General features: G+C 43.2%; 1 protein-coding gene across 1 annotated transcript in view; it reads left to right on the top strand.

Annotated features, from left to right (window-relative positions):
• LOC137978400 (usherin-like) overlaps nucleotides 1-25,787 on the top strand; it is a 54,134-nt gene that overhangs the window by 27,100 nt on the left and 1,247 nt on the right. Inside the window, exons 18-36 of the mRNA XM_068825296.1 lie at nucleotides 665-1,804; nucleotides 2,236-2,511; nucleotides 3,735-4,007; nucleotides 4,415-4,705; nucleotides 5,821-6,368; nucleotides 6,606-6,908; nucleotides 7,537-7,603; nucleotides 7,908-8,022; nucleotides 9,070-9,157; nucleotides 10,271-10,337; nucleotides 10,988-11,050; nucleotides 11,606-11,681; nucleotides 12,559-12,646; nucleotides 13,377-13,841; nucleotides 14,630-19,161; nucleotides 20,430-20,629; nucleotides 21,955-22,224; nucleotides 23,513-23,775; nucleotides 24,475-24,672. Coding sequence (XP_068681397.1) covers nucleotides 665-1,804; nucleotides 2,236-2,511; nucleotides 3,735-4,007; nucleotides 4,415-4,705; nucleotides 5,821-6,368; nucleotides 6,606-6,908; nucleotides 7,537-7,603; nucleotides 7,908-8,022; nucleotides 9,070-9,157; nucleotides 10,271-10,337; nucleotides 10,988-11,050; nucleotides 11,606-11,681; nucleotides 12,559-12,646; nucleotides 13,377-13,841; nucleotides 14,630-19,161; nucleotides 20,430-20,629; nucleotides 21,955-22,224; nucleotides 23,513-23,775; nucleotides 24,475-24,672 — 9,323 coding nt within the window. The remainder of the gene's footprint in view (nucleotides 1-664; nucleotides 1,805-2,235; nucleotides 2,512-3,734; nucleotides 4,008-4,414; nucleotides 4,706-5,820; nucleotides 6,369-6,605; nucleotides 6,909-7,536; nucleotides 7,604-7,907; nucleotides 8,023-9,069; nucleotides 9,158-10,270; nucleotides 10,338-10,987; nucleotides 11,051-11,605; nucleotides 11,682-12,558; nucleotides 12,647-13,376; nucleotides 13,842-14,629; nucleotides 19,162-20,429; nucleotides 20,630-21,954; nucleotides 22,225-23,512; nucleotides 23,776-24,474; nucleotides 24,673-25,787) is intronic.

Genomic DNA, 25,787 nt, shown 5'->3' with positions numbered 1-25,787 from the left:
TAAAGTAATGACGTTGTCCATAAAACCTCAAATTTGGCTGTTTCACGTTGTAGTTTTGCTGACGACGGCAAAGAAATGGACAAAAGTGAAAAACACACGTGCAGGGCGTGCAAAGCTATTGTTTTTACCTACCAAATATGCAAATTTGTGACGTTCTCGTTGCCGTCGCCGTTGTCGTTGCTTAAGTTACCTTTAAGCTCCCTGATGGAACCGAAAAGACACCGGACTACAAGGAATGTTGGTGAAAAAAATATATATATATAAAGGACCCAGCTTACCCAGAACTCTTGTGGCTCGATGGTGAGGGAATCCAACCGGTGTTAGGGAGGCCGTAGGTCCCGAGTCCTGCTTGTAACTCTGATTTTCTTGCCAAGCAACTTGTATATCATCTTTCTCACGTGCACTTTAGATCATCACTTCTATCAACCGTTTTGCCGAATTATTTTATTTGCCACATTGGCACCCCATAATACGTTTTACAGAAAAAGAGAATTTAAATGGTTGCCTAAAAAATATTGGTCTTTGCACTGTTTTTGTCGCAGCCTTTCATGACCAAGGCGACGGTCTTAGCTCTTGACCTTTCGTTTGTTACCAAGAAGGGTTGTGGATTACTTGTATTTGTGGAATTATTGAGTGACTGTAACCAAATTTACCATCCTTTTAGTTCCAGACGGTGTTCCAGGCCCCGCTGCCGTTCGTCGTCCAAGAGAACTTGAGGTGTATTGGTCCGAGCCTTTACACCCTAATGGCATCATAATTCTGTACAACCTCACTTTAAATGGACAGTTGATATATAGTGGAACCGATAATAACTTCACAGTCTCAAACTTGGAGGTTTACACTGACTATCGACTACAGCTCACCGCCTGCACCCGAATTGGTTGCGCCGTAGGACCCGTTGCTGTTATCAAAACCGGAGAGTTACCCCCTGAGAGTGTTGACCCCCCTACGGTTTTGGTTCGCGGTCAAAGAGAGGTGGAAGTGTCCTGGAATAGACCTATGAAACCCAACGGCGAAATTGTTCGTTATGAAGTACTGTTTGCAACAAGTGATGTTCTCGGTGTATACGTGTCGAAATTTAATGCAACTCGTAATGTTTATAGTACCGTTGTCGGAAATCTCACAGCGGGGACATTGTATTTTGTCCGAGTACGGGCTTTCACAGGGGGAGGGGGGACGTATAGCAATGCGTCTCAGGTGACGACTTACGAAGACATCCCTGATGAAATTCCTGCGCCTATTGTGTTGGCTCTAAGTCCATACGCTTTGTATGTCATTATGTTGCCACCGAAAATGCCCAATGGAATCATAACTCGGTATGAGCTGTATCATAACTCCGTATCGGATCCTGTGTTGAATGAAACCCAGCTTGCAAATTACACTGCAACGGGGCTCACTCCATATAGCCGCCACATTTTTCGCGTGCGCGCATGTACGGCTGTTGGCTGTTCGTTTGGACCACAAGCGGTCGCTTTTACTGACGAAATTGCACCGAATGGGACAGTGATTCTGAACGCCAACATTCTTAATGCTACAGCAGTCACTGCACGTTGGACAGCGGTGGCAACGCCTAATGGAAGATTGTTCTACCATCTGATGATTCGTGGAACGTTCCTTGTACCGGAGTCAGTCGAGCTTAGAACCGAAGAGCGCATAGAAACGGGAATTTCTGTGGAAGAAGCCAACCAGGACTTCATCTACAACGGACTTCTTCCTTTTAGTAATTACACATTTTGGGTGAATGCATCCAATTCTGTTGGCTTTGTTGTCAGCAATAATGTGACTGGTTCCACCCCCGAGGGAGGTAAGTCTAACCTTTGGGCCTCGGAAAATTGTATGAACTAATTACGTTTTTTGAGACGTCAATAACGCCAGATTCTTACCCCTTTCGAAGTAAAAGGCAACGCGTACAAAGGGAAAATTCATCGATTACTGCTGACCGTCCAGTGATTAGGGCGTTGGGTTTGCATGCGGTCATCCCGGGTGCAAATCCCGTTCTAACCTCTGATTTGGATTTGTTTCCGGTTCCGGTTGTCCCAGATTCAAATCTACCACTCTTTGTAAATAGCCAACTGGTTGCCTCCTGAAAAGTGGGGTGCCTGTGAACTAGCTCCGTCGATAGCTAATTGCACTGACTTTCACTATCAACAAAGCATTTACATTTTTACTTTTTCTAACAAAGGAGTGGGTTTCTCGTTTTTTCCTACAACATATTTCTGATTTTTTTTGACTTAGTACCTGACGGCGTGGAGGCTCCAAATGTAACAGTGTTAAATTCGATCTCAGTGCATATCACGTGGCAGAAGCCGATGTTACCTAATGGGATTGTGGTTGCATATGCGTTGATTCAGAAAATAGGAAACGTGGAAACGTTGCTGTTCAGTGGCCTGGGGTTCAGTTTATCAGTGACTGATCTCCAGCCTTTCACGGTCTATGAATTCCGCGTGCAAGCCAATACTTCTGCAGGGTCGGGGCTCAGCCAGTGGACTCGAATAAAAACACCTGAAGACGGTAAGCGTGATACCTTTTAGTAGGAGGTAGATTACATTACATTGTCTTATCACCATAGTCCAAAGCAAAGAAGGAAGGATGTGACCAGTTGTTGTTATTTTTAATGCAAGAATAAGTTTATTTTCGACAATGTGCAAAAAAATATTTGTCTAACTGGCCAAGGAGTAGCACAGTCGGTCAGTGCGCGGTCCTGGTGCAAGAGGTCCCAAGTTCGATCCCCGGATCTCACATCCTTGTTTTGACTTCTTTCCGTTCTGCGTATTTTAAGTAGCTTTAAATACCCGTAAAACGGAGCACTGATGAAGAGGGGGGAGGGGGGTGGGGGAGTAAAACGAGCGCACCGTCGACCTCAGGTTTTTCAGTTGAATTACTGTGACGAATTATCGACGTTAAATATGGGTACTTTACTTTACCTGTATAAGGTATTTGCCATAAATGAGGCGTGTATCCAATTTGGTGCATTTCACCAAGACATAAGTGAATTGCCAGACCCAAAACGAGGTGAAAAGGTTAGCAAACAGTGCGCAAATGAGACGATGAGCTTAACAGACGTAAATCAATGGTATCTTAAACGTCGGTAAACAGAAAAGTGTTCAGAAAAAATGAAAGAAATTAACTCGGTTGGACTGGTTACGTCAAGTGACAAGCAGAGAGGTGCGGATACACAAACCTCATAAGGGGATCCAGGGCCGTATCCAGAAAATAATTATGACTGAGGCAATGTCCATTGTTAAATTCTCTTCGTAGGTGTTTTCGGTGTTTATGATGATATGAGTACATTTTGAAGACAACACTGGAATAACGCTTTATTTAATTAAAAAATCACGAAAAAATGACTGAGGCAAGTGCCTCGGTTTGCCTCATACTGGCTACGACCCTGGGATCCACAGAGTAATTTAGATGTCCAACATCAAGTTTAAGCCAGGAGATGATAAATGTTCTCGTGTCTTTGTATGAAGATGACGGGAGGGAAAAAATGGAACCTTTAATTACAGTGAAAGGGGCTCTCTGCATAGCACGAAAAGTGTCTTAAAATCCGTGAAAACTCAAATATAATGACTCAATTTATTTCTTTACTCTGCGCTGCTGAGGCGAAGCAATTTACCGCTCTGCTTTTCTTTTACATAAGACAAAGTCATGAAAAGTTATTTCGGCACAGTAGTGGCCGGAAAGCCCCCTTGACACTATTGCACCTTTACGTTTAGATTTCTCTTTTCTTTTAGTTCCTGGTTCTCTGGATCCACCGCTATTCACCAATGTCACCGCGACTTCCCTCACACTGACCTGGGTCCCACCCAACAAGCCAAACGGAATTGTCTTGCACTACGTCATCTTTCAAAATGACACCGAGATCAAGCGAGTCATGGGAAATATCAGTAGCTCCACGGTCACTGGTCTCCAACCCTTCACGTTTTATGTGTTCAGACTGAGTGTGTGTACAGCGGTTGGCTGCAGTAACAGCTCAAACTCAGATCCCCAAAGAACTTTGGAATCTGGTTAGGTTCTAAATTAAATATTGCCTTTAATTTCGAGTTTACTCTGAATTGTAGAACAGAAGAGCGTGACTGGATTTAAACCCGAATCTTGCGTTTTTTTGAGAACAGAGTTCTTGATGAACCGTAGTCCTCAGATGAGAGCAAATCAAAAATTAAAGATAATAGTTGATGCAAAGGCCAAGAATGGGCTGTAAAATGGAACTTCAGATTTGCACCTTTATAGAGCTAAGTGGCCCACCTCCTGCCGTGTGTGATTTTAAAATATCTGTTTTGCATATTTTTATCTTTTATCGGTCCTGAAAAGCCCCTGAAAGGGAAGTGGTTAATTACGTATCTGTTACGTTACGATAGGTCTGTAAATTTATTATGTTTCATTTTAACTAGTCATTTCTATTGATTGCTTTCAGGTCCTCGGGGTCTGTCCGCTCCAAGGCTTTCATCTCCTGCTGGTAGAACAGTAATAATAGAATGGAATCCGCCTTCAGAACCTAACGGAATCTTACAGAAATACGTGATTCAGCGGAGGCGGCTTCTTACAAGTGGAAATCCTCAGTATATCGGAGAAGTAAATGCGTCTGTTGTGAGTTACACTGATAACACCGCACAACCAGTCACTGCATATCAGTACCGCATCGTTGCATATACCGTAGTCCCAGGGGAACCAAGTCCATATGGTAACGTCACTACGGGGCAAGGAGGTATGTGATGATTGGTTTACATCTTATGAGGCAGATAGTGACAAGGAAGATGTAAGTTCACAATGCGACCACGTTGACTACCAGACGTGCTTTTATGCAGCTCTGGTTTGTAGACTGAAGAATTAGTGTAACTTACAAAGTTGCGATTCAAGGAAAGGATGCTAATAAGTGAATGCAAAAGGACTCTTGTTTCAACCAGTGCTTCCCAGTGGTAAGGAGATCCCAGGTTCAAGATCCGTTCTTAACCCTTTCATTCCCAAGATTGAAATATTCATTCTCCTAACTAGTACCATAGATTTCTTTGTTGGGTAGGCATGAGAATTTGGTCTTACATCAAGATCACGCCTTTTAAGCTGATAATAACGTTCATTCTCAATACCTGTCTGACTGACATTGCCTTGAAATTGTGAAGAAAATTTACATACTGATCACTCCTGACGGTCAAAGGGTTAACATCCTAGTAGTCCCTGGTTCAACTTCACGGCTGCACTTGGAAATAGCCAACCGGTTTGCCCACGGCCCAGAAAAGCCCCTTTGGGAAGTGATCATTTAAGTATGCATGTATCCTTAGATCATCCGGGTTGAAAACACTAGCAAAGGTGAGGAAACGCTGGGTCTCGAATTGTAACTATGTGAGTTATATTCTTTCTTCTTCAACTAAGCCATAGTAGCATCAACCCGTGTCTGCATATAGCGAACTCAAGCTAGAAGATTGCTGTTCAACAACCAATGCTTTCCTTATCATGCCCATTAGGTTTAAAGAACGGACCGAAATTTTATCAATTGCGTTCCCTTAGAGGCAAAAGCCCTTTTTCCTTTAATAGGGAGCTTCTGCGCCTATCAATGTTAAGCCCTCGGGGGAGATCCTGGGCATATGTGAGGCATTAGATTTTTTAGAATAATTTTTTTTTGGCATTACCCTAGACATAGACCCCGTCGTTACATCAATTCTGAATTGAAATGTCCTGACGCAAAACCAAGAGATTTACAATTTTACAATACAGAATACGTTTCATTCGCTCAGCCTTCAGGTCATGATCTAAATAAATAGATTTCACTTTTTGCCTTTTTTTTTCAAATTTAAGTAACAGGATTCTTTCATCTTTTGTCGTTAGACCCCGAAGGTATCTCACCACCGTTTGTCCAAGCGCTCAGCCCATACGCAATATATGTAAATTGGAGTGCCCCCCAAATACCAAATGGTGTCGTGTTACATTACATCATCCAAGTGACGAACGTGTTAATGTCACGCAATATCACCGTGGATGCTAATGCGGCATTGCAGATTAATGTCACATCATTAGATCCCTATATTGAATACACCGTCGTTGTCTACGCATGTACCATCGGAGGGTGCGGAAACAGCTCATCAATTCAAGTACGCACGCTTCCCGCCAAACCTGAAGGGCAACCTGCGCCCACCGCCACAGCGCCTTCGTCAACGTCTTTGCGCGTGAGCTGGGACCCACCAGAAAGACCCAACGGGGTGATACAGGGGTACGCGCTGTTCAGAACAACCTTGGAGGATATGGTAACTCGAAATGTCAGCGAGCCCACTGAGTATGTTCAAGTGTTCTTTGTCAGCGATGCTTTGCCTGGAGGACTTTTACGGCGGGAATATGACGATTTGAACCTTGGAATTTACTCCTTACATCAGTACAAGGTTAGGCGGTAAAATGAAAACGTCAGCTATGTATGACTTTCGTTTTTTTTTTTTTTTTTTTGTAAAAAAGGTAGAGATTTGGTGTGTTCGTGTATCAGTTATAAACTCACCAAGCCTCGTCTTGATGACCAACGAATGGCCCATTCAACGACGTTGCACTTTTGTTTCGCAGTTAGTGATGCAATCGAGGATTATCGTGGTCTATCGTTTTGTTTTTCATCTTTTCATGCTTCATAGATCACGGTGGTGACTGCACAAGGTAACACCTCAAGTAACTCCTCCCTCCCCTACAGAACAATGTCCGCTCCTCCACTGGCGGGTCCATCATTAAATGGAACTGCCCTGAATCACACCACTGTCTTGCTGACGTGGTATCCGCCAGAAATTAAGAAGTTGCGAGGCGGTGTGGTGGCGTACGTCGTGGAAATACGAGAAACGTCCCTTCCGGGCAGGCCTGTAAGTCAAGTCGCTCAGTTACCAGGAAATCAGACTACTCTGTTCGTTTCAAATCTGAAGGCGAACACTCCGTACATATTCTATGTAAGTGCTTTTTCTTCCTTTTATTGTGGTAATGTTACGGGGTTGTAACGGTGTTCGTAGTGCCAATAGGCCTGCAGCGCGCAATAAAAGATTATGGTAATTTCGCGTCGGCGAAACTTTGAGGGCTAAATTTTTGAAGAAAACAATTTTTCCCAACGTTCGACAGGCCTTAATTTTTCGAGATACTTTTTTTTTCCTCCAAATTCTAAGAAATTTCCTTATTTTTTAAATAACCACCTTATTTTTTATGTTAAAATGCCAAAAAAAAAAAATTACTTGCGAATCGCAGCCATTTCAAACCGCCCGCACCTGAGCCCACGTTCCCATTCGCTTAGCGGTGACGTAGCCTTTGCGTTATTCAGCTCTGTTGATGAATTTAGAATTTATGAAATGTCATATACTTTGAACTGCGGAATTAACACGAAATAAAAGTTAGGAAGACCATCACAGATAGATAAGCAACTTAAGCTGATTCGCAGGTAAGTCTGAAAAATTTCCCGTTCAAGTCTGGATAGTTTTGTCCTTACATCTTCTTATAAGTTGCTAAGCCAACTTCGATGATCCTCGAGACTTTCCGGCGTTTCACTCAACATATAATGAAGCGCTCTTTCCTTGTTATCTTTACCAGGTTGAGTTAAACAACGGAGCGGGCTCATTTAAGAGTGACGGTTTCCAGATTACAACTTTGGATGGACGTAAGTAAACACGCTGGGCTAGTACTTTCAACAAGTTCTAACTAAGACGTCGGTTAAGAAAAACCACCTAACTTCAGAACTCCCCACAAAAGAGTTTCATCAAGTGGATGAGTGCTTCTCGATTCATTTTTCGCCATCAGTGTTCACAAACATTTTTTTGTTAGCTATCTTGAAAACAAATTAAAAGACCAGGTTTTAAAAAGAAGCAAATGGCAGTTTTGCAAATGGCTTTTCGGACCCGGAAAGTTAACGGGACTTTCGAGAAACGAGCCCTTGTTCTCAAACGGCCTTCTGTTTTCTTTAGAACCGGAAGGGTTTGATCCGCCAGCGCTTTACGTCATAAACAGTACCGACATTCGTGTGAGCTGGAATGCCCCTGCAGAACCCAATGGAAACGTGATATCTTACAGGATATATGTGTGAGTACAGGAACATTTTATGGTGCCATATTTCCAACTAGGCTGTAATTGCATTTGACAGAACACCGTCAGCCCTCCATTAACCACAGGGCTCGAAATTAACGAAAAAATCCAGTCGCAAATTTGCAACAAGATACGAAAATTTAGTCGCAATTCCGCAAATTTTAGCCGCAAAATCGTCGCGCTGCATTCTGTCAGCGTTTTAGCAAAGCAATGAGCTCGCAATACATGTGTGTAAAGACCAAGTTTCGGGAAAACAAAACTAACTGTTTCCCTCTGGACCATAGACATTTGCATAAATGGCGCCTAAATTAGAATAACAATACTTTGTACATCCTTAGCCTCGTACTTATGTTTCTAGACAAAGGATTTTTGACATGAATGTGAGGCTTAGGATGTACATTGTCATTTATGCAAAGGGTCTATACATTAATATTGTAGACTCCCACGCAGACACTCATAGGGCGTCGTTACGCGTTCCTGCCCCACGCGTGACGAAGCTCTAAGAGTGTCTGCGTGGGAGACTAGCCATATTGTAGACAGTTAATAGGTGTGCAGTTTCCAAAGGAGCAGAGCTTTCATGTTGGACACCTCCATAGCTAAATAAATAAGTAATGACAGCATAAACATAGATAAGTTAAATTAAGTGAACGATTAATGTTAATTAAGTGGGGGTAAGTAAAGTAAAGTGAGGTGAAATTTATTATTTCTTCAAGTTTAAAAGCAGGAGGGTCGCCAGATTATTTTACTCAGAATCAAGCTAGCAGTAAACTCAGCTTTGATTTATAAAAAGATGACATTTCCATTGTTTTTTAAAGGAACTAAACGACAGACGCTCAACCGCCTCGTCGGTTAACACTCTGCTCTGTCTGCATTAATTTCTTATATCGTACTTAGTTCGCGCTGTGGAGATCACGTCTCGATTAAATTCGTCTTTTCATCATGTAAAAGCCAGCAACGTATGTGGTAAAATGTAATCTATGGTTATGTGCTCAGGTTCTTCACAAAATACTTTATGGTAGTCATTTCATTTTTGATGTTCTACAGAAATGTTACGAATGTGATGAACACCAGTGGCGATGTATTTCAAGCTGTTGTCTCTGGTCTTGAACCATACACTCTGTATATCATAAAGGTATGTGCTATGAAAAGCTACTGATCATTCAGTTTTAAAGGCAGTGGGTGTGGAAGTTAGGTATAAATGCGGAGAAGGGCGTTTTTGTATGCCGAGCGCGAACCCCAGGTATACCTTTATTCAGTCCAGTGGATTTTTCTTTGGTAAAGGGGGGGGGGGGGGGGGTGGGAGCGGAGGGGGGTTGGCTCCTACAATACAAACTTCTACGACAAGCTGATGTTTGAGATTGATCTCCCATAAAGAGTCGGTTGAGGAATTTATCATCTGCTTATGTCCATCCAAAGGCCTACAACGAGGGAATTATCTGTATCGCTTCCCCCTACGATGGGCATACATGCGACGATCACATTTTCACTGCCCCTATACGGGAATCTTTGTTTAAATTTTTGCATCAATAGCACAAGGCTATCGTTTTCTTGTCAGTCAGCCGAGAATAAAGAACTGAATAATGAAAGTGCATTGCTTTATCAGCTATCTGTGAAAATTTGAACCCGATAAACCATATAATCTCAGGGCGCTTTCCTTTTGTCAGAACTGGTCGGCTAGACCCAATAATTTGCAAAGAAAATGCAACAATTTGAAGAAACACTTGCATGATAATCCCTCGCATTCTTCTCGGGGAGTATATATCATCTTCGACTTGTGTTAATTCGGATGCGTTGTAGAGTTAGTCCTTCGAAATACCCGGTCTGGCCGGTAAGCGCCTTCAGTGTCTGAGCAGTGATGCGTTAACCAGAAAATGTATGGCATCATTAACGCCCTTGTCACCCAAGATTGGCACATAACGTGCTCGTTGTCAAAGCCAAAAGGCTTAAAATGGACATTGAACTAGGTTTAACAAGTTTTTCCCTTTTGAAGTCAATCTGAAAATAACATGAGACGTTCTGAAAGCAAACTCGTATGTTAATGAAACAAAATGTAAACATTTACGTCAGTAAAGATCTCCTTCTTCATCAGGTCCGCAATCCCTTCTGAGGCCGTTATGACTTTATGTCAAATAGATTTATCGACAAGGAAAGAAAATGTATGAATCATTGAAAAAGTGCGAATAGCCCTTAGTTTAGCTTTTAGTTTTTGTCTCCCTAACGTTTTTTTTTTTCATTGTCTTACCAGGTAGCGGTTTGTACAACTCACGGATGCACTATGAGTGAAGCACGAACGGCAACGACTCATGCTGCAGGTAGGAAACCGTTTGTGTCACGTCGGGTGTGCAGAGCAAAGCAGTAAAATGTCTTTTGGCAATTTGACTCTATTATTATGCAAAATTTGTGGGGCCATTTTCTATTGTTTTGTATACCAACATGGCCGTCTCATCACGTGAATGCAAACCAAGAATAGATAGAAAAAAAGCACACCGTTTAAATGTGGCAATGCCTGTTATTACACCGTAACCAATTAAACAGGTTTTAAACACGTTTAACCAAGACCTCAAGGAAATATGCGAGAAAAAGCCACTTCCGGACTTCGGAGGACGAAAATAGCTAAGTAGTATCGATTGAAAGAAATCCTTAACTTTGTCAATGTCTTCTTAGGCCTTTAACCTGCAGACAAAAATTCATGGCAAGTTGGTACATTCTGTGATAGCGGCACGGGGGAATGTTTTCGTGCTGCATGCATGGTCTGTGTAGCAATATTTTGCTCCCAATGAGCGTTTATCTGTTTTAAAATATCTAAATCAAGCGATTCACTAGGCCATAGTTAATATATTGAGATGGTTATGAAACTCCATATGATCTCACGTCGAGGGAGTTTAGTTTCCTTACGTGAAGTTCTTGCAGTGAATGCTCGAACTAAACTTAAGGTTTATTATTTTGTTTCCTGTTATGTTAGATCCGACAGGTTTTGCCCCGCCGCATCTTACTGCCGGCCCAACCTACATCGAAGTTCGATGGGGTAAGTATATTTTGTTATTTAACATCCAATATGGGTAAAACAAACGATTACTTTGGAAATTAGCCATTTCCGAGTTCATGTCTGCCTCCTCTTCAAAACGAGTCTAAGTGCGAAGTTGTTGTGATGGCAATTAGTTTTATTTTACATATGAATGAAAACTAATTTTCGGAAGAAAAACTTCGCACTTAGACTCGCTTTGAAGAAGAGGTAGACATGAACTCTGAAATGGCCTAATAAAGTAATCAGCTTGCGCTCAAAATAACGTTATAGCGATGTTTCTCGTGACGTCACCCATTGTTATTAATATGCCAACGAGAGTCTAATTGGCTGTTGACACAATGACTTCTTTTGTTCCTTTGTTGGCAAATTTGAATATCAAAAGAAATGTGATGTCAATGTTTGTAAACAAGAAATATCGCTATAAACTAGAAATACAGCTTCCATTGGTAGGAGACACCTCGGTAGTCATATACAATGCACATGCAAAGCTTGGGGCCAAATCGCTGGAACATGCCACAGTTTCAGCGTCAATGTCATTTTTGTATTTCTTTCCAGAGCCTCCTTCGCGTCCAAATGGTATGATGTCAGGTTACCAGGTTTTCAGACGAATGGTGTACCCATGTCCTACAAGGTAACTTCTTCAAGTTTTGAGAGGTTTATCAATTCCACGCCCCTACTGAGTACTCGCTATGCAACTTAATGTTAACCGAGAAAACTCAATGAACTCGAAGCTTCGCGACAAAAAAAAACGTCTGTCGAGCGTACGTAATTTAAGTTACAAACAGCATAAATAAACTTTGAAAGAGTGTTTCCCTGAACAGTTTGAATTTGCTGTCTTCTTCAATCCTTCCTTCTTTTTTTAAGTAGTTATTTTTACTTTTCGCGTGATTTGGCTGCCAGTTCCCACTTGCCAAAATTTGACTACATTTTTTGACACAGCCCCTTTAAACCACAAACATTAATGATTTAAACCAATCACGGCAGACAATTCGAAAGGAGTGAGCCAATCAGAAGTCGAAACGTGCATACATTGAGCCGACGACAAGCGCTGGGAATCCTTGTAAGTGGCTTCTGTTGGTTGATTGGCAGAAAACGTGGTACCTGCTTTTTTAGCTACTCTTGAAGAAGAGCCCCAGCAAGTCGAAAATTTCTTTCTATTCTCCACTATAAAGCAGACTCTATTTATTCTTGGGTTTCACTCAGGTGATCAACAGCCATGTTTTCAACGAAAACAAAAGAATACGTTAGCATAATAATAGCTTTCAATTCCCGGAGGATTGGATCAGGACACCAACATGGCCGCCATTTCATTGTTTGGGGACACCAACATGGCGGCCGTGACGCCATGTGAAATCCAAGAATTGTCTTTATCTTTCATAATTAAAAAAAAATCTCTGCTTACAAGCCAGAAGGCCCAGCAAGCTGGCACTTAATTCATAATATAATTTGGGTGCGTTTAATTTATTGTCGTCCTATTCTTATTCCTACAAATTTTGTCTGTTTTCTAGTCCTCCTCCGACTGCTAAATGCACTTTCATCGAGTGTGATCTGTCGGAGCAACTGTGTGGTGTCACGTGTTACAATCCAGCCAACCAGGTTAGTCCTAGATGTCGCTGATGCCATGGGTTACCTCTGTGCTTGTGCTTTTCATCGTTGTTTTCGTCCGGCGATCACGTGGGCTGGAGATGGGATCTAAAGCAACGATGACGTCAAAAAGAAAGCCAAATTCACTAAAAAATATGCCATTTACTGCAACGTGTTTCGCGTGTAGAATGTGTGCCAATTAAATGAAATTAGCCTAACCGGCGTTGGCAGAAAGCGAGAAAAGAGAAAGAATTTTCGTCATGGGCTCGTGTACTTACATCCTCCATGTAACCTCAGAAGGATCGACCTTAAAGTTCCCCTAAGGTTTTTTTTAATTTCTCGTATAAATTAAACATCTCCTAACAAACTTCTGCAAAAAATATGTATTTCAACAAAACGGGAACATTTTGCCTCCACTACTTAACCGGACACTCAAGGTAGGTGATATATGGACGCGTTAGCCAGCCAAGCCGCCTTGCAGTTTATTAAGCATTGGAATAGGTACAAGAGAAAAGCAATGCACCAGAGCCGGACACGAAAACCTCTAAAAAAACCACCAGGTGGAAAAAAGCGGGAAACGTGTACCCCCGACCATGGCAGTGGTGCGACCCTCGGGCATCTTGGGTATTCTACTTGAAAGTATCACATTTTATGACATATTAAGCATCAAAGTGCGCTAGTGGAAACAATACTCACCGTCCATAAGTGTTGATTTCGTATTATTATGTTTTATTATCTACAGGCGTGTTGTAATGGAGTCCTTCATCCGTATGATCCATTAAAAACCTGCTGCGGTACAAATTATTTTCGCAAGAATGATGCATCAGATGTGTGTTGCGGAAATACTTTCCATATCAAGCGTCTTGAGTATACGTGTTGCTATGGAGATTACATCCGAGTTCCCTCAGGCAGTGTTTGTTGTCCAACGTCCCAAGGGGGTAGAGTAGTTGGTCAAGGCAATGCATGCTGTGGGGACACCCCTTATGACAGAAACGGCGCCCGTGTGTGCGTGTGTGGCGCTTTGTATGATCCCACACCACCCAGAAAGTGCTGCGGCAGGAAAGTTGTATCCGCTGCGCAGGTCTGCTGCGGCGACGAGGCCCATGGGAGTGCGTATGACTTGAATTCCGGAAGAGAATGTTGCGGAACACTGTACGTACCGACAGATACGAGCCTGTGCTGCAACGGGCCAGCAGGTGACGTTGTGGTAAGTGTTCTATTCATTTTATCAGTCGCATTGACCACGGCACCGTTAATTACTTGACGCCTTTTTTTTTTTTCGCTCAACAAGACAAAGTGGTGCTTTATTGAGGGTTTTTTTTTGAGCGCGTTTTTTTCGGTTAATTAGTCAAAGTGGTGCTTATATTGAGGTTTTTCTTTTATTGAGTATCGAATAAAATATTAAGCGATTCTTTTGGATTTTCATAACCACGCTTCTTGATAGGCTCAGTAAAATTAAATCGCGTAACATTCTTAGAGTGCGCGTGTGCACACTTGTAGAACACGTTTTCCCGCGTTCAGCGTCAAGTAGTGATGTACGTTTTGATTGGCTCGTTAGATTGTCCGAGGTTGTTGTCCTGTTGTTGTGGAAATGATTTGTCAGTTTGCTTTTGACTTTATTCATTGAAAGTTTGGCTTAATTAACGTCTCTGAAAACAGCTATTAAACCGATGTGACAGACTAGCAATACTTTGATTGCGTAAAACAAATGTGTCTGTCTCCAGTAAATGTTCAAGAGACAAGAGAGGGTTAGTATGGTTTCTGCGCGAAGTGTTTGGCCACTTTCTGAGCCATTCAGAAGCTAGAGTTATTGACCCCATGTGTTTTTCCTTGTTCAGCTTGCTGCAAGCGATGCTATTTTGTTTTTGTTATGTTTATCCGTCAGAGTTTCAAGGCTTGTGTCTTACACTGCAGTTAGATGCGTGCATCAACCGATTGTTCACAAATCTCGTAAACATTTCGTAAAAATATCCGATTTTAACCTCTGTCTTTCAGGTCTATAACTACACCAGTGCTGCCGACAAATCGAACTCCAGCCAAAAGTGCTGCGGCAAGGGAAGAGTGGACAGCAGTTTGAGCTGTTGCAATAATCGTGGTTATGACCCAAGTTATCAGACTTGCTCGTCCATATCAAGCAACGGAACAGTTGGGTGTGGCCCGGGGACGATTTGCAACAAGACCGAGGCGCACGTGGCAATGTGTGGTCGCTGCGACTTTGATAACACAACTCTTAACTGTGGTTATGTGCCAGGTTATTATGACCTCTCGCCGACAACTGCTGTACCAGATATTTGCGCGACAAGTTTCGAAGAAGTTCTCAAGAATCAATACAATCCAAACTTGCGGTCTTACAACGACACCAACCTTGAACCTCATACGCTTTACGACTACTATCTCGTGGCTATCAATAACGTTGGCAACGTTTCTAGTACAGTTGCACAGATCCGTACGTTAATGGGACGCCCCGAAGGTCTCCTTCCGCCAGTTGCAGTTGCTTTATCCTCATCTGAAATCCGACTAACTTGGCTAACGCCAACAAAACCAAACGGTATCATCCAAGAATACAGGCTTACTCGAGTAACCGAGCGACAGCGTCGTGTGATATACACCGGCCTTAATATGACGTTTATAGACCGTGCGCTAGAGCCCTATACTGGCTATCGATATGTCATTGAGGCTTGTACAACACGGTGTTCATCTGCGGAAATGACGTCACCGATCTTTACCGACCAGGCTGTCCCCGCGTTCGTAAACGCTCCCATTTTACTTCCAGTAAACTACAGCGCGATAAACGTAACATGGAAAACACCTTCCAAGCCAAATGGCCTGATTATCCGTTACAACGTGAGCCGTATCGTAAACAGCACTTTTAAGGTTCATTTAAATCCCAACGACGAGGGACTTAGTATGAACCTTGTGATTGGTGGATTAAAGCCTTTTACGAATTACACATTTGAAGTTATTGCTTGTACGATAATTGGCTGTAAGGCAAGTCCATGGGCATCTACTTTGACACTGGAAGCTCCGCCTGAAGGCGTGCATGCGCCAAACCTTACTGTTACAGGCGCCAGGGGAATCGAAGCCATGTGGACAGAGCCAGACGTTTTGAATGGGGTGATTGTGAAATACTCGCTTTACAGAGGTAACCTTCTTGTTTATAACGGCACAGACGTCTGTTTTAAAAATAGCAAAGGTAAAGACGTTTGTGTTTTTGAAGACAAAGACAACGGTTTGCAACCAGTGACTACTTACGACTACTCAGTGGCCGCCACAACTGGCGGGGGTACCACGCGAAGCAGTGTGACTACTGCTACCACCCCTGAAGGTTCCCCTGAAGCCATTCCCAAACCTCGCCTTTCCGTTCAAAGCGCCTCCAGTATTTTTGCGGAATGGGACGAGCCTGGACAGCCTAATGGTAACATAACGAGATATGCAGTGATTGTGAACGGCACCGAACACGATTCCGGCCTGAACAGAAGCAAGTTTATCGCGGGTCTGAAACCTTTCACTGTGTACTCTGTGCGAGTCTCTGCCTGCACAGCTCAAGGCTGCGGATTAGGCGACCGTGAGTATGCCAGGACTCAGGAAGCCCCTCCACTCGATCAGGAAGTACCCTCGTTATCAGCTCGGGAGTGGAATGTTGTCGAGATCACCTGGTCCCCACCCAGCGTTCCTAATGGCATCATCACACGGTACGAGATTTATCGCAGGAATGGAAACAGTGCCCCTCTTCAAGTTTGCATCACTTCGCAGCTAACGTGCTTGAATACCGGTTTGTTGGGCGACACGGTGTACTTCTATAAAGTGAGAGCTAAAAACAGCGCAGGTCACGTAGATAGTGATTGGGCTGGCGTACGCACCTTAGAGGGACCCCCTCAAGGTATCAGTTCACCCTCACTAAGCGTGCTCAACTCTTCTGCCATTTATGTATCGTGGACTGCGCCCACTCAGCCAAATGGTAATGTCACGAATTACGAAGTGCGTTACCGGGAGGCGTTTCAAGTTCCCGATAGTCACACCACTGTATCTGCGCGTGTGACCAGTAACGTCTTCAACCTTACCGTAAACGGTTTAAAACCTTTTACAGAGTATGAGTTTCATGTCGCTGCCATAAATAGTCGACACGAAGGAACCAGTCCCTGGGCGTCAGCAAAGACGAAACAGGCTCCTCCGGCAAACCTGCGTCCTCTTCAAGCTTATAAAGCGGCTGATGGTAGGAGCATGCGCATCTTCTGGGACGAACCAGAAAATCCCAACGGTGTTATTACTCATTATTATCTGTACAAAGATGGCGTACAAATCTACCGCGGTTCCACGCGCCAGTATAATGTTTTAAATCTTGAGCCTTATACAGCATATGAGTTTCAGCTGGAAGCTTGCACCGCGGCTGGCTGCTCGCGGGGAAATGTACACGTTATATTCTCCGCGGAGGTGGATCCCCAAGATCAAGCACCACCAAGGATTGGGTTTAAAAACGCAACTTCGATCGAACTCAAGTGGAAGCCTCCTGCCAAGCCAAATGGAATTATAACGGATTATGAACTTCGTCGAACAGTCTCGCCAGTTCAGCAGCGAAGGAAGCGTTCTGTTCCGTCATGGTCCGTAATTTACTCCACCAGTGATACCAACAAGACAGATTATCAGTACTTGGACACCGGTCTGAAGCCATACACACGCTATAGCTACATTGTGCGAGCAAATAACAGCGGTGGATATGTTGATAGTGATCCGGTTACCGTGACAACAGACGAAGCGCCTCCCACGTTTGTGGACGCGCCGATTGTAACACTCGTGGACGCGTATTCTTTGAACGTATCGTGGAGTAAACCACTAGAGCCTAATGGAGTCATTCAGTATTACCTTGTATTCCGAAATGGTTCCATCAAGAGTAAAACAAACGATTTTAGGTTTGTGGATCAAGGCTTGAATCCTTATACAGTTTACAGCTACACTGTTGAAGTTTGCACAGGGGCTGGGTGTACAGTGAGTCCCTCGTCAAGTCTTCGCACAGCTCAGGCAGTACCCTCTGGAGTGCATGCTCCGGTCTTGGAAGCACTCAGTGCGTTGGCCATCAGGATATCCTGGCGAGAACCTGACAAGCCTAATGGAATTATAACGCAATACCGGTTGTACGAGGTCGGGGTGAATTCACCGCAGTACACTGGAGTTGATATGTCCTTTACTATCAGTAACAAAGAGCCGCACACCTTGTATTCATTTTTTCTTGAAGTCTGCACAGTGGAAGGGTGCACCCAAGGTCCCCCTGCCGAAGTTCGCACCAAAGAATCAGCGCCCCAGGATCTGGCTGCACCGTTTGCTACAGTTGGCGGCTCGGCGCTTGTGCGTGTCGAATGGAGCGCTCCACGAAAACCCAATGGTGTAATCTTGTACTATATTCTTTCACGCAACGGAACTCAGATTTACAACGGCACAGATTTACGATTTAATGACCACACCGTGGCTCCATACACTGTTTACGCTTATGTTGTTACAGCTGTGAATTCGGCGGATCGCGTGACAAGTCCGCCAGGCTTCAGCTCCCCTACAAATCCAGGTGCCCCCGATAATGTTAGTGCGCCAACTCTAGACGTTCTTAGTGCAACAAGCATGAAGGTTACGTGGTCAGCCCCAGGGATACCAAATGGAGTAATTACGAAGTACGAAGTGTGGTATAATTTTATAGGATCGCAAATAAATCGTCAGATCGTAGACGCCAGACTTGTAAAAGAAATCACCCTCACAAATTTACTTGCTTATACACAATATGAAGTCAGAATTAATGCCTGCACAATGAGAGGATGCAGTACTGGGGAGTCAGATTCCGCTCGAACATTTGAAGCACCGCCAGAAGGACAAGATTCCCCTGATTTCCCAAGCTCGGGTATCTCTTCCCGGAGTGTGTTGGTCACATGGAACGAGCCGCGAAAGCCTAATGGATTTATATTAATATATAGATTGTACCGACGCGAGGTGTTGCGCTTTGACAATCAGCCGGCAGATTACGGCCCTGAAATTTCTGTGGCGAACGTCACAAACGGCTCCGCGTTGGCATTTAACGATAGAACCGTGAAACCGTATTTGAAATATGAATATCGCGTGACATCTGCTAACGTCGCGGGGCAGACATCAAGCGCTTGGGCGGTGGTACAAACAGATAGTGCTCCCCCAGAGGAACTGAAATCCCCGCATGTTAACAAAACAAATACTTACAGCTTGGAGGTGTTTATTTTTCCACCCGGAATTCCTAATGGTGAAATAAGGAGCTATATACTCGAAGTCGCCAACAAAAATATATCACTTGGCGTAAACAATGTTATTCTGGTCTCTGGGCTGGATCCTTTTACCGAGTACCGGTTGCGCGCCTATATTTGTACTGACGGGGGATGTGCCAGCGGACCTGTCGCTACGTGGACGACTTCCGAGGGAGTTCCTGCGGAATTCAGTGCTCCCCGTCCGATCCAAATCAATGCGACTTCAATTTTGCTGGAATGGGACGAGCCAGGGAAACCAAATGGAATAATTCAACGGTGAGTTATTTCCTTTTTGCGTCTTCTTTTCTTTGTGAAAAGTCCGGCACCCAATCGGTTGAAATCGGGTTGTAAATAGTTTCTTCAGAAATGAAAAGTAAGTACTTTGTCTTCACAGTGAACTAGTCATTCAAAAACGAAAATAAGGGCCATAAGTTTTTAAATGAAAATCTAGGCATTTTTGCGATGCGAAAACAAACCTGAATCGCGTAAACGTGAAAATTAACCAAAATTTTAAGAGCGTGTTAAGAATATTCCTCAGGCTGAGAGTCGATTAAGAAGGCTTTTATTTTGCTCATTTGTATTTTAAATGAAAGCATAAAATAAAGGTAGATAAATGGAAATTAACCCAAATACTTAAGGGCATATTTTGTGTAAAATAGTGGATTACTGGATTGTTTTAAGTACATAGTTGACGCTTTGACTTCCCGAGACACTTCGTGACGCTTACCAAAATTCTGCGTGCATCGAATTAGGTGCAATCGTGGACATACTGCTGTAGACCCTTTGAATAAATGGCGCCCAAATTTGAATAACAATACTTGATACATCCTTAGCCTCACATTCATGAGAAAAATCCTTTGTCTTGAAACATAAACACGAGGCTAAGGATGTATACAGTATTGTTACTCAAATTTGGGCGCCATTTATGCAAAGGGTCTATGGGCTTCTTTAGGAATGCAAACAACGTTACCAAGCCTAAGAGCAGAGACCCAGGTTTTTTTTTATTATCGTATTACAATAAGTTAATGTGCCTTGAGCCTGCGATCCCATCGAAACCCAGTACCGGGTCAGCGGTCAACTTAAAAAAAAGCTGACCTCGATGAGCTCTAAACTTGAGCCTGCGATATGGTCACTTGATACTGGCCACATTGGCATGCGTGGAGGGGTGGACGGTCGTGCGGTCGTATGGGTCGCACAGTGACCAAAACCAAATTTTCTACCATATTTTCTTAGCAATAGTGCTTCGGCGCGCGGAGCTCTGATAAAACGAGGGACTAGTCGTAATCTCGCGAACGGCGACAAACTGAGTTTTCAGTTGTGCAGGGATGTACAATTTTAAAATTTTCACACTAATTTACAAATTTTCGACTTTTAAGCTTTCAACTCGCTAGAGTATTGATCACGGGGTCACGTGATGTGCGACTTGGTCAGCCTCGACCAGATCGCTGGAAGGTTGTATCTTTCGTCTTCCCTCCGAGAATGGACCGTACTGGCAGGATTTGTAGCTGCATCGATTCTCAACAGCTTTTTTCTTTCTTCTCCAGGTACGAGCTCCTCTACCACCAGTTTTGTGCGATTGGCTGTCCCACAGCAATACCTAACAACGAAATAAACGTTGACCTTTCCAAGCGTTATGTTGTGACAAACCTTTCTCCATTCACCGTGTACAGCTTCAGAATCCGCGTATACAATTCTCGATACTCGGGATTGTCGGATGTGGAGATGATAGAGACCCAAGCTATAGGTAACACAATTGTTTTTAGTAGATCTTTTGTCACAGGAGCGAGAGGATTAGCCATGTTCCAAACAGGGAAGGGGTCCATTCATTCGCGCTCCGAGGTGCCGTTATTCTCTCAATCTGTATGCTGCTTAGGTGACGGCATTAAAACACCCGCGAGTGTCCCGAGAGTGTCCCGAGAGCATAAACGCGAAGCCAGGCGAAGAACGGTGACTCAAAGAGTATTATGAACGTTTTCATCCTTGTACATTTCTCTGCCATTCTATTCTCAACAACGATGTGAAAAAAATAAATTTCGGGTGGCAAAAAGGACCCCTGTAATTCCTGAATCTGAACAGTAGTACTGTTTCCTTTCGCATTTCAAACCTCACGTAGAATTTGCCATAAACGGGTGCCATCAATTTGGCCCAAGAACCTTTTGCCTTTGATTGTAAGCATAATTTTGAGTTAAGGACGTTCGCGCTTATTGTTTGTGCGCAACGTTACTGCGCAGGTAACGCGACTGTGGCATGTCACGCATTATTTCGAGCATCAGTGAAGTCGAGGTTTTAAAACCTTCGCAAAAACCGTGGACGATAAGTCTTGCACTGCGTTGGATCAGAGAAAATCGTGATCAGTCAAAATTGCACGACTGATATTCGCGTTGTTTTATCAATCGTGTACTAGTCTACGTGACTTTCATAAATATTTTTCAAGCATTAGTTAAAATAACATGGTGGCAAAAACGCCCCCCCCCCCGGGTTTAGATCATCGGTGATCCCTATCTTTTTAATCATGAATCACTTACTTTACTTACTATCTACAAAATATGATGAAATGAAAACATTCCCACCGTAAGAAGTGAACTTTTTTTTAACGTATTCTTTCCTGGTGCCGTCGAATTCCGGTTGTGGTTGCAACGGATAGAGCGTACGAAAATGCTCTTCGAGGATGAACTCTACTGTTTACGACAACCCTAGCGGCATGCAATTATCTAAAATTTCCACTCCTAAAAACCTATGCACGGAAACCTTCACTCTAACAGTTTATTTTTATGATTTTCGATGGATGAGCAGATGAGGCTACATCTCGCTATTATGACCGATTTCTCGAACTTAAGGCAGTTTTCCACTGCCATTTTCTCCGAAACAAAGCCGGTGACCCCCATTTTTTTTTTAAATTTTCGGAGTAAGTACCTTATGACCTAACTCTAGGCGAGAAATGAAGAAAATCTCATTGTAGGAAGATTTTGGCGCGAACATCCTTAAGTGAAATATTAAGCCGTCTTGCATGTACACTAAAAGTTCGTCTTTATATAATTAACCGAAGTTTTCTCTCTCGTTCCTTGTTAGCGCCCAGGATCACAGGCTTACGCCCTCAAGTGAATGTCAGCGGATTCCAAGTTTCTGTGGATTGGAGCGAGTGTTTCATACTTAACGGGCCATTAGATACGTATCAAATATTCGAAAATGGTTTGTTAATTTATGAAGGAAGGCAGACAAAGAGAGACTTTGGAACGAGACCGGTCGGTGAATACACTTACTTAGCTAAAGCAATCACCGCCTTCTTGGGACGACTATACCTAGTTGAAGCTCCACCGAGCGCAACTGTGACCGTTCAAGGTGAGAGAACATAGAACTCGTGTTGAGTTCGAAAACAGGTTTAAATGGGGCCGTGTCACGCTCGTCAAGTCTAACCACAGGATCTCCTTTTTTTGAGTGTTTTCACTCAAAGACCATGTTGGTTTGTCAAGCAAAAGACAACAGAAATTGTTCGCACAATCACAGAGGTCAATGTGGGGGTGTTAGTTTGTGTTAGTGTTTCTTTGATAATGAAGATGAGTGATTTAGCCTTGCGTTTGCGGCAGACAGCAAAAGTCAAGCTAAACTTTGCGTTTTCTTTCCAAACATTTGCGGTTGCCCTTATACTTAAAGTGGTACTATGATAAAAAAAAATCAAATATTTTTTTTCTTTGGATTTCAAAACTGTTAACTAAACACTGAGTGACCAAAGGTTTCAGCCTTAATTTCTTAAGTACAATTGTTTATTTCAACTGGAATTTTCCTATGTAATAGACCTTTCCGGCTTGTACATTTTGTTTTCCCAATACAGATCAAGTGATAATGAGGGCATGCAAGCATGAATTTGCCTGCATGCACTCTTTTTAATGAACAAAACAAAGGACCAAGCCTCCTGAGTATTATCACATGATCTGTATTGGGAAAACAAAATGTACTGGTCCGCCGTTGCTAACTGTTAAATCTCGAGAGAGCTGGATCACGGAGAAAATGACGTCAAAGACTCACTGGTCTAAGAATGCAATGCGTTTGTACGCGACTGAATTAATATACAGCACGGGAGTTTCGGGCTTTCAGAGTTTTAAAGTCGTGTTTTGCATACATAATAGACCATATTCGTATTCTCGGTATTGGACTGGAACTAGCTTGCAATGGAGGCTAATGCGGGGGAATCTTTTCAAATGCAAATACTTTCTAATATATTCCCCCGCATTAGCATCCATTGCAAGCTAGTTCCAGTCCAATACCGAGAATACGAATATGGTCTATTGACTGCGTTTACACGCTGAAATTTTAAGCTATTGAGTGAATGACGTCATTTTTCCCTAGATCTAACCCTCTGAGGTCAGCCTTTGGATAAAAATCAAATCTCAAAATGTTGCCAGGCAGGTGTTAAGCAAACACATTTTCAAAATCTGAAGAAACAAAGAAAGTGACTTTTTTAAGTACCACTTAACAGTTTTTAAAAGGACGGGAAATGATTTAGCTGATTCAACTAGCCTGATGATTTAGTTTTGGAAGTGTCGATTATAGGTTCTGGATGACTTCAAAACATCTGAAATAAAAATAGAATCATTACATAGAATTAACTTTGGCGCCTTATTGTCATCAGGTGAAATTGACCCAGGGACGTCCGCACCACAGACGGCTTCAGATGAATGGTACCGTAGTGCGTGGTTTATAGCTGTCATGGCGCTAGTGGCCATCCTAATTCTGTTTGTGTTGATTGCATTGTGTTTGTGGCGAACAAGCGGAAACAGAACTGTTTATGTGCGTGACAGAGAGCCACTTCCGCCGCGCACGAAACTCAGATCCAGGCCTCCCTCGATGTCAAGTCTTTACACTTCCAGTGACTGGAAAAATGGAAGCATGGTTGTAAGTTCTTGGTTATGATAATGTGCGCCGGGGGGGTTGGGGAGTGGTGATGGTGGCAAGGTGATTGACAAACAATTATAAAACAATATGACTTGCATCAAGCCTCTGATCCTTCCATCCCCTGATACACAAGCAACGAAGAGGTCTACAAGGACACGGACGCCTCAAAACGATAAATTTATCGGGAAAAAACGTTGGCTCTACACGCCCTGCATGCGTGCTTAACATTTTTGCTCAGTTTGAATTTCAGGTTGTCCGAAAATGTGCTTTTAACGATAATTTCTCAATCTCTTTCTTGCTTTCAACGCCGCCAATGTGAATTTAGGTCTTAGAATGGCGTGCATTTTGCATGCGAAACGAATTGTAACAGTGGGAAAACCATATTTTTCCGGTGCCGTTCTTGTTCTTCCTGACCTCCTTGATGCTTGTTATCCCTAGTAACACTCTCTGAACGGTTCCTAAATACGCGCGGACTTAGTAAGGAATCCATTTTTGCTACCGCGCGACTGAAGAAGCCGGGAGGCTATGAAATCTTGTTCATGAGAAGAAAGTAGCTGGATATGATTTCATTTCCCACATGAATCAGGTAGCTCAAAGAGCACTCCGCTTTGTTGCATTTCTGTTTCCTTACAATTCTTTTTCTTTCATTGTGGTCGTTAATTTTTTTACCTTCTTCCTGTTGTACGTTGTTGTGCACAGGACACGTATTCGATGCAAGTTCCATACCACAGCAGTACCACAGCCTTGGTTGACAGTACAGAGCGCCTCAACAGGACCCCGAACCCATATGAGCAATTTCACCGCAGCGGTAGCGGGCGCAAGGTCCCGCTAGATTCAAACCCGGCGGAATGGGACGGATATGTGAAGGCCTACAGCAGGGACAGAGACTCGGGACTGGTAAATACGCGATTATTATGTAGTTTGAAAAACACTCGAAGCAAAGAAATTTACAAATTCGGATGGATGCCAGGCGAGAGTTGTTCCCAATATTAACTTTTCGGTTAAACTTAATTTAATACAAACTGATTAGCATGCGAACAAGGCCTGGGATGACTGCAATGACGCATCAATCGATAACCTTCTGATTTTGAAATTGCTCTCATAACAGCGAAGATCATAGCTTCACTTGAACCTTCTGATTGTAAGTCGAAGCAGCTATCCTTGGTCATGCGCAATCCTAGTCTCATCTTTAACGTCTATGCTATATTTTCTATTTCAATTTCCCCCACCTTTTTGGTAAAAAAATTCTATTTTGTTATTATTTTCCCCTTTATTGTGCTTGTCACTTTACCAGAGCATCCTCAAGTCATAAGTCGTTTGCACAGAACGCAGCAACAGTCTTGTGGTTTTCATTGATTCAAGTGCCCTCGATGGGCCTCCACAGACGAGGGAAGTTGTTAACGACGACTATATCCAGTCGATAGCTTAATTCAATCGACAACTGTTAGTGTTAGGAAATGCGTTTCCACGTACGAGAAGTTTAATTGTCGATAACCAGTACGTTTTGGGGGAACGGCTGGATCAGTGGTCCGCGTCGTTTGTCCGAGACTAAGCACCCGTCGCAGTTGTATTTTGAAATCAGCTTGGCAGGCAGGCGACTTTCTGATTGGTGGAAAAATACAATTGGCTGAACTAATGACCCAGCCGTGGTGTGTGCGTAGGAATGCGGGCGCTCAAAACGGCTGGTCAATCCAGCGTAAGGAAAATAGCGACAAGAAATATGAAGAGCCGCTGACTTCAAAACTCGTTTGCATCGCTGCGAATTAGATTAAAGTAAATGATAACTTGCTCACAGATGGGAGAAAGGGAGTTGTCGATAACAAAACGGCCGCGTTTGTTATCGACAGCTTAAGCACTTTTCCTTTTCAAAAGGAAAACTACTTCGTGTCGACGGCTTGATTTTTCGCTATTTGTAGTCGGTAACTTAATTCACACACGCGATGTTTTGTCATCGCTCACTCTTTGTTATCGACAAGTAAAAGATTATTGGTAACAGCTTGCCACGTCTATGG

This window comes from Montipora foliosa, chromosome 12 (assembly GCF_036669935.1).
Source record: "Montipora foliosa isolate CH-2021 chromosome 12, ASM3666993v2, whole genome shotgun sequence".
In the NCBI taxonomy this organism is placed as follows: domain Eukaryota; kingdom Metazoa; phylum Cnidaria; class Anthozoa; order Scleractinia; family Acroporidae; genus Montipora; species Montipora foliosa.
The sequence above is the reverse complement of the archived record's forward strand: the minus strand, read 5'-3'. Positions and strand labels throughout refer to the sequence as shown.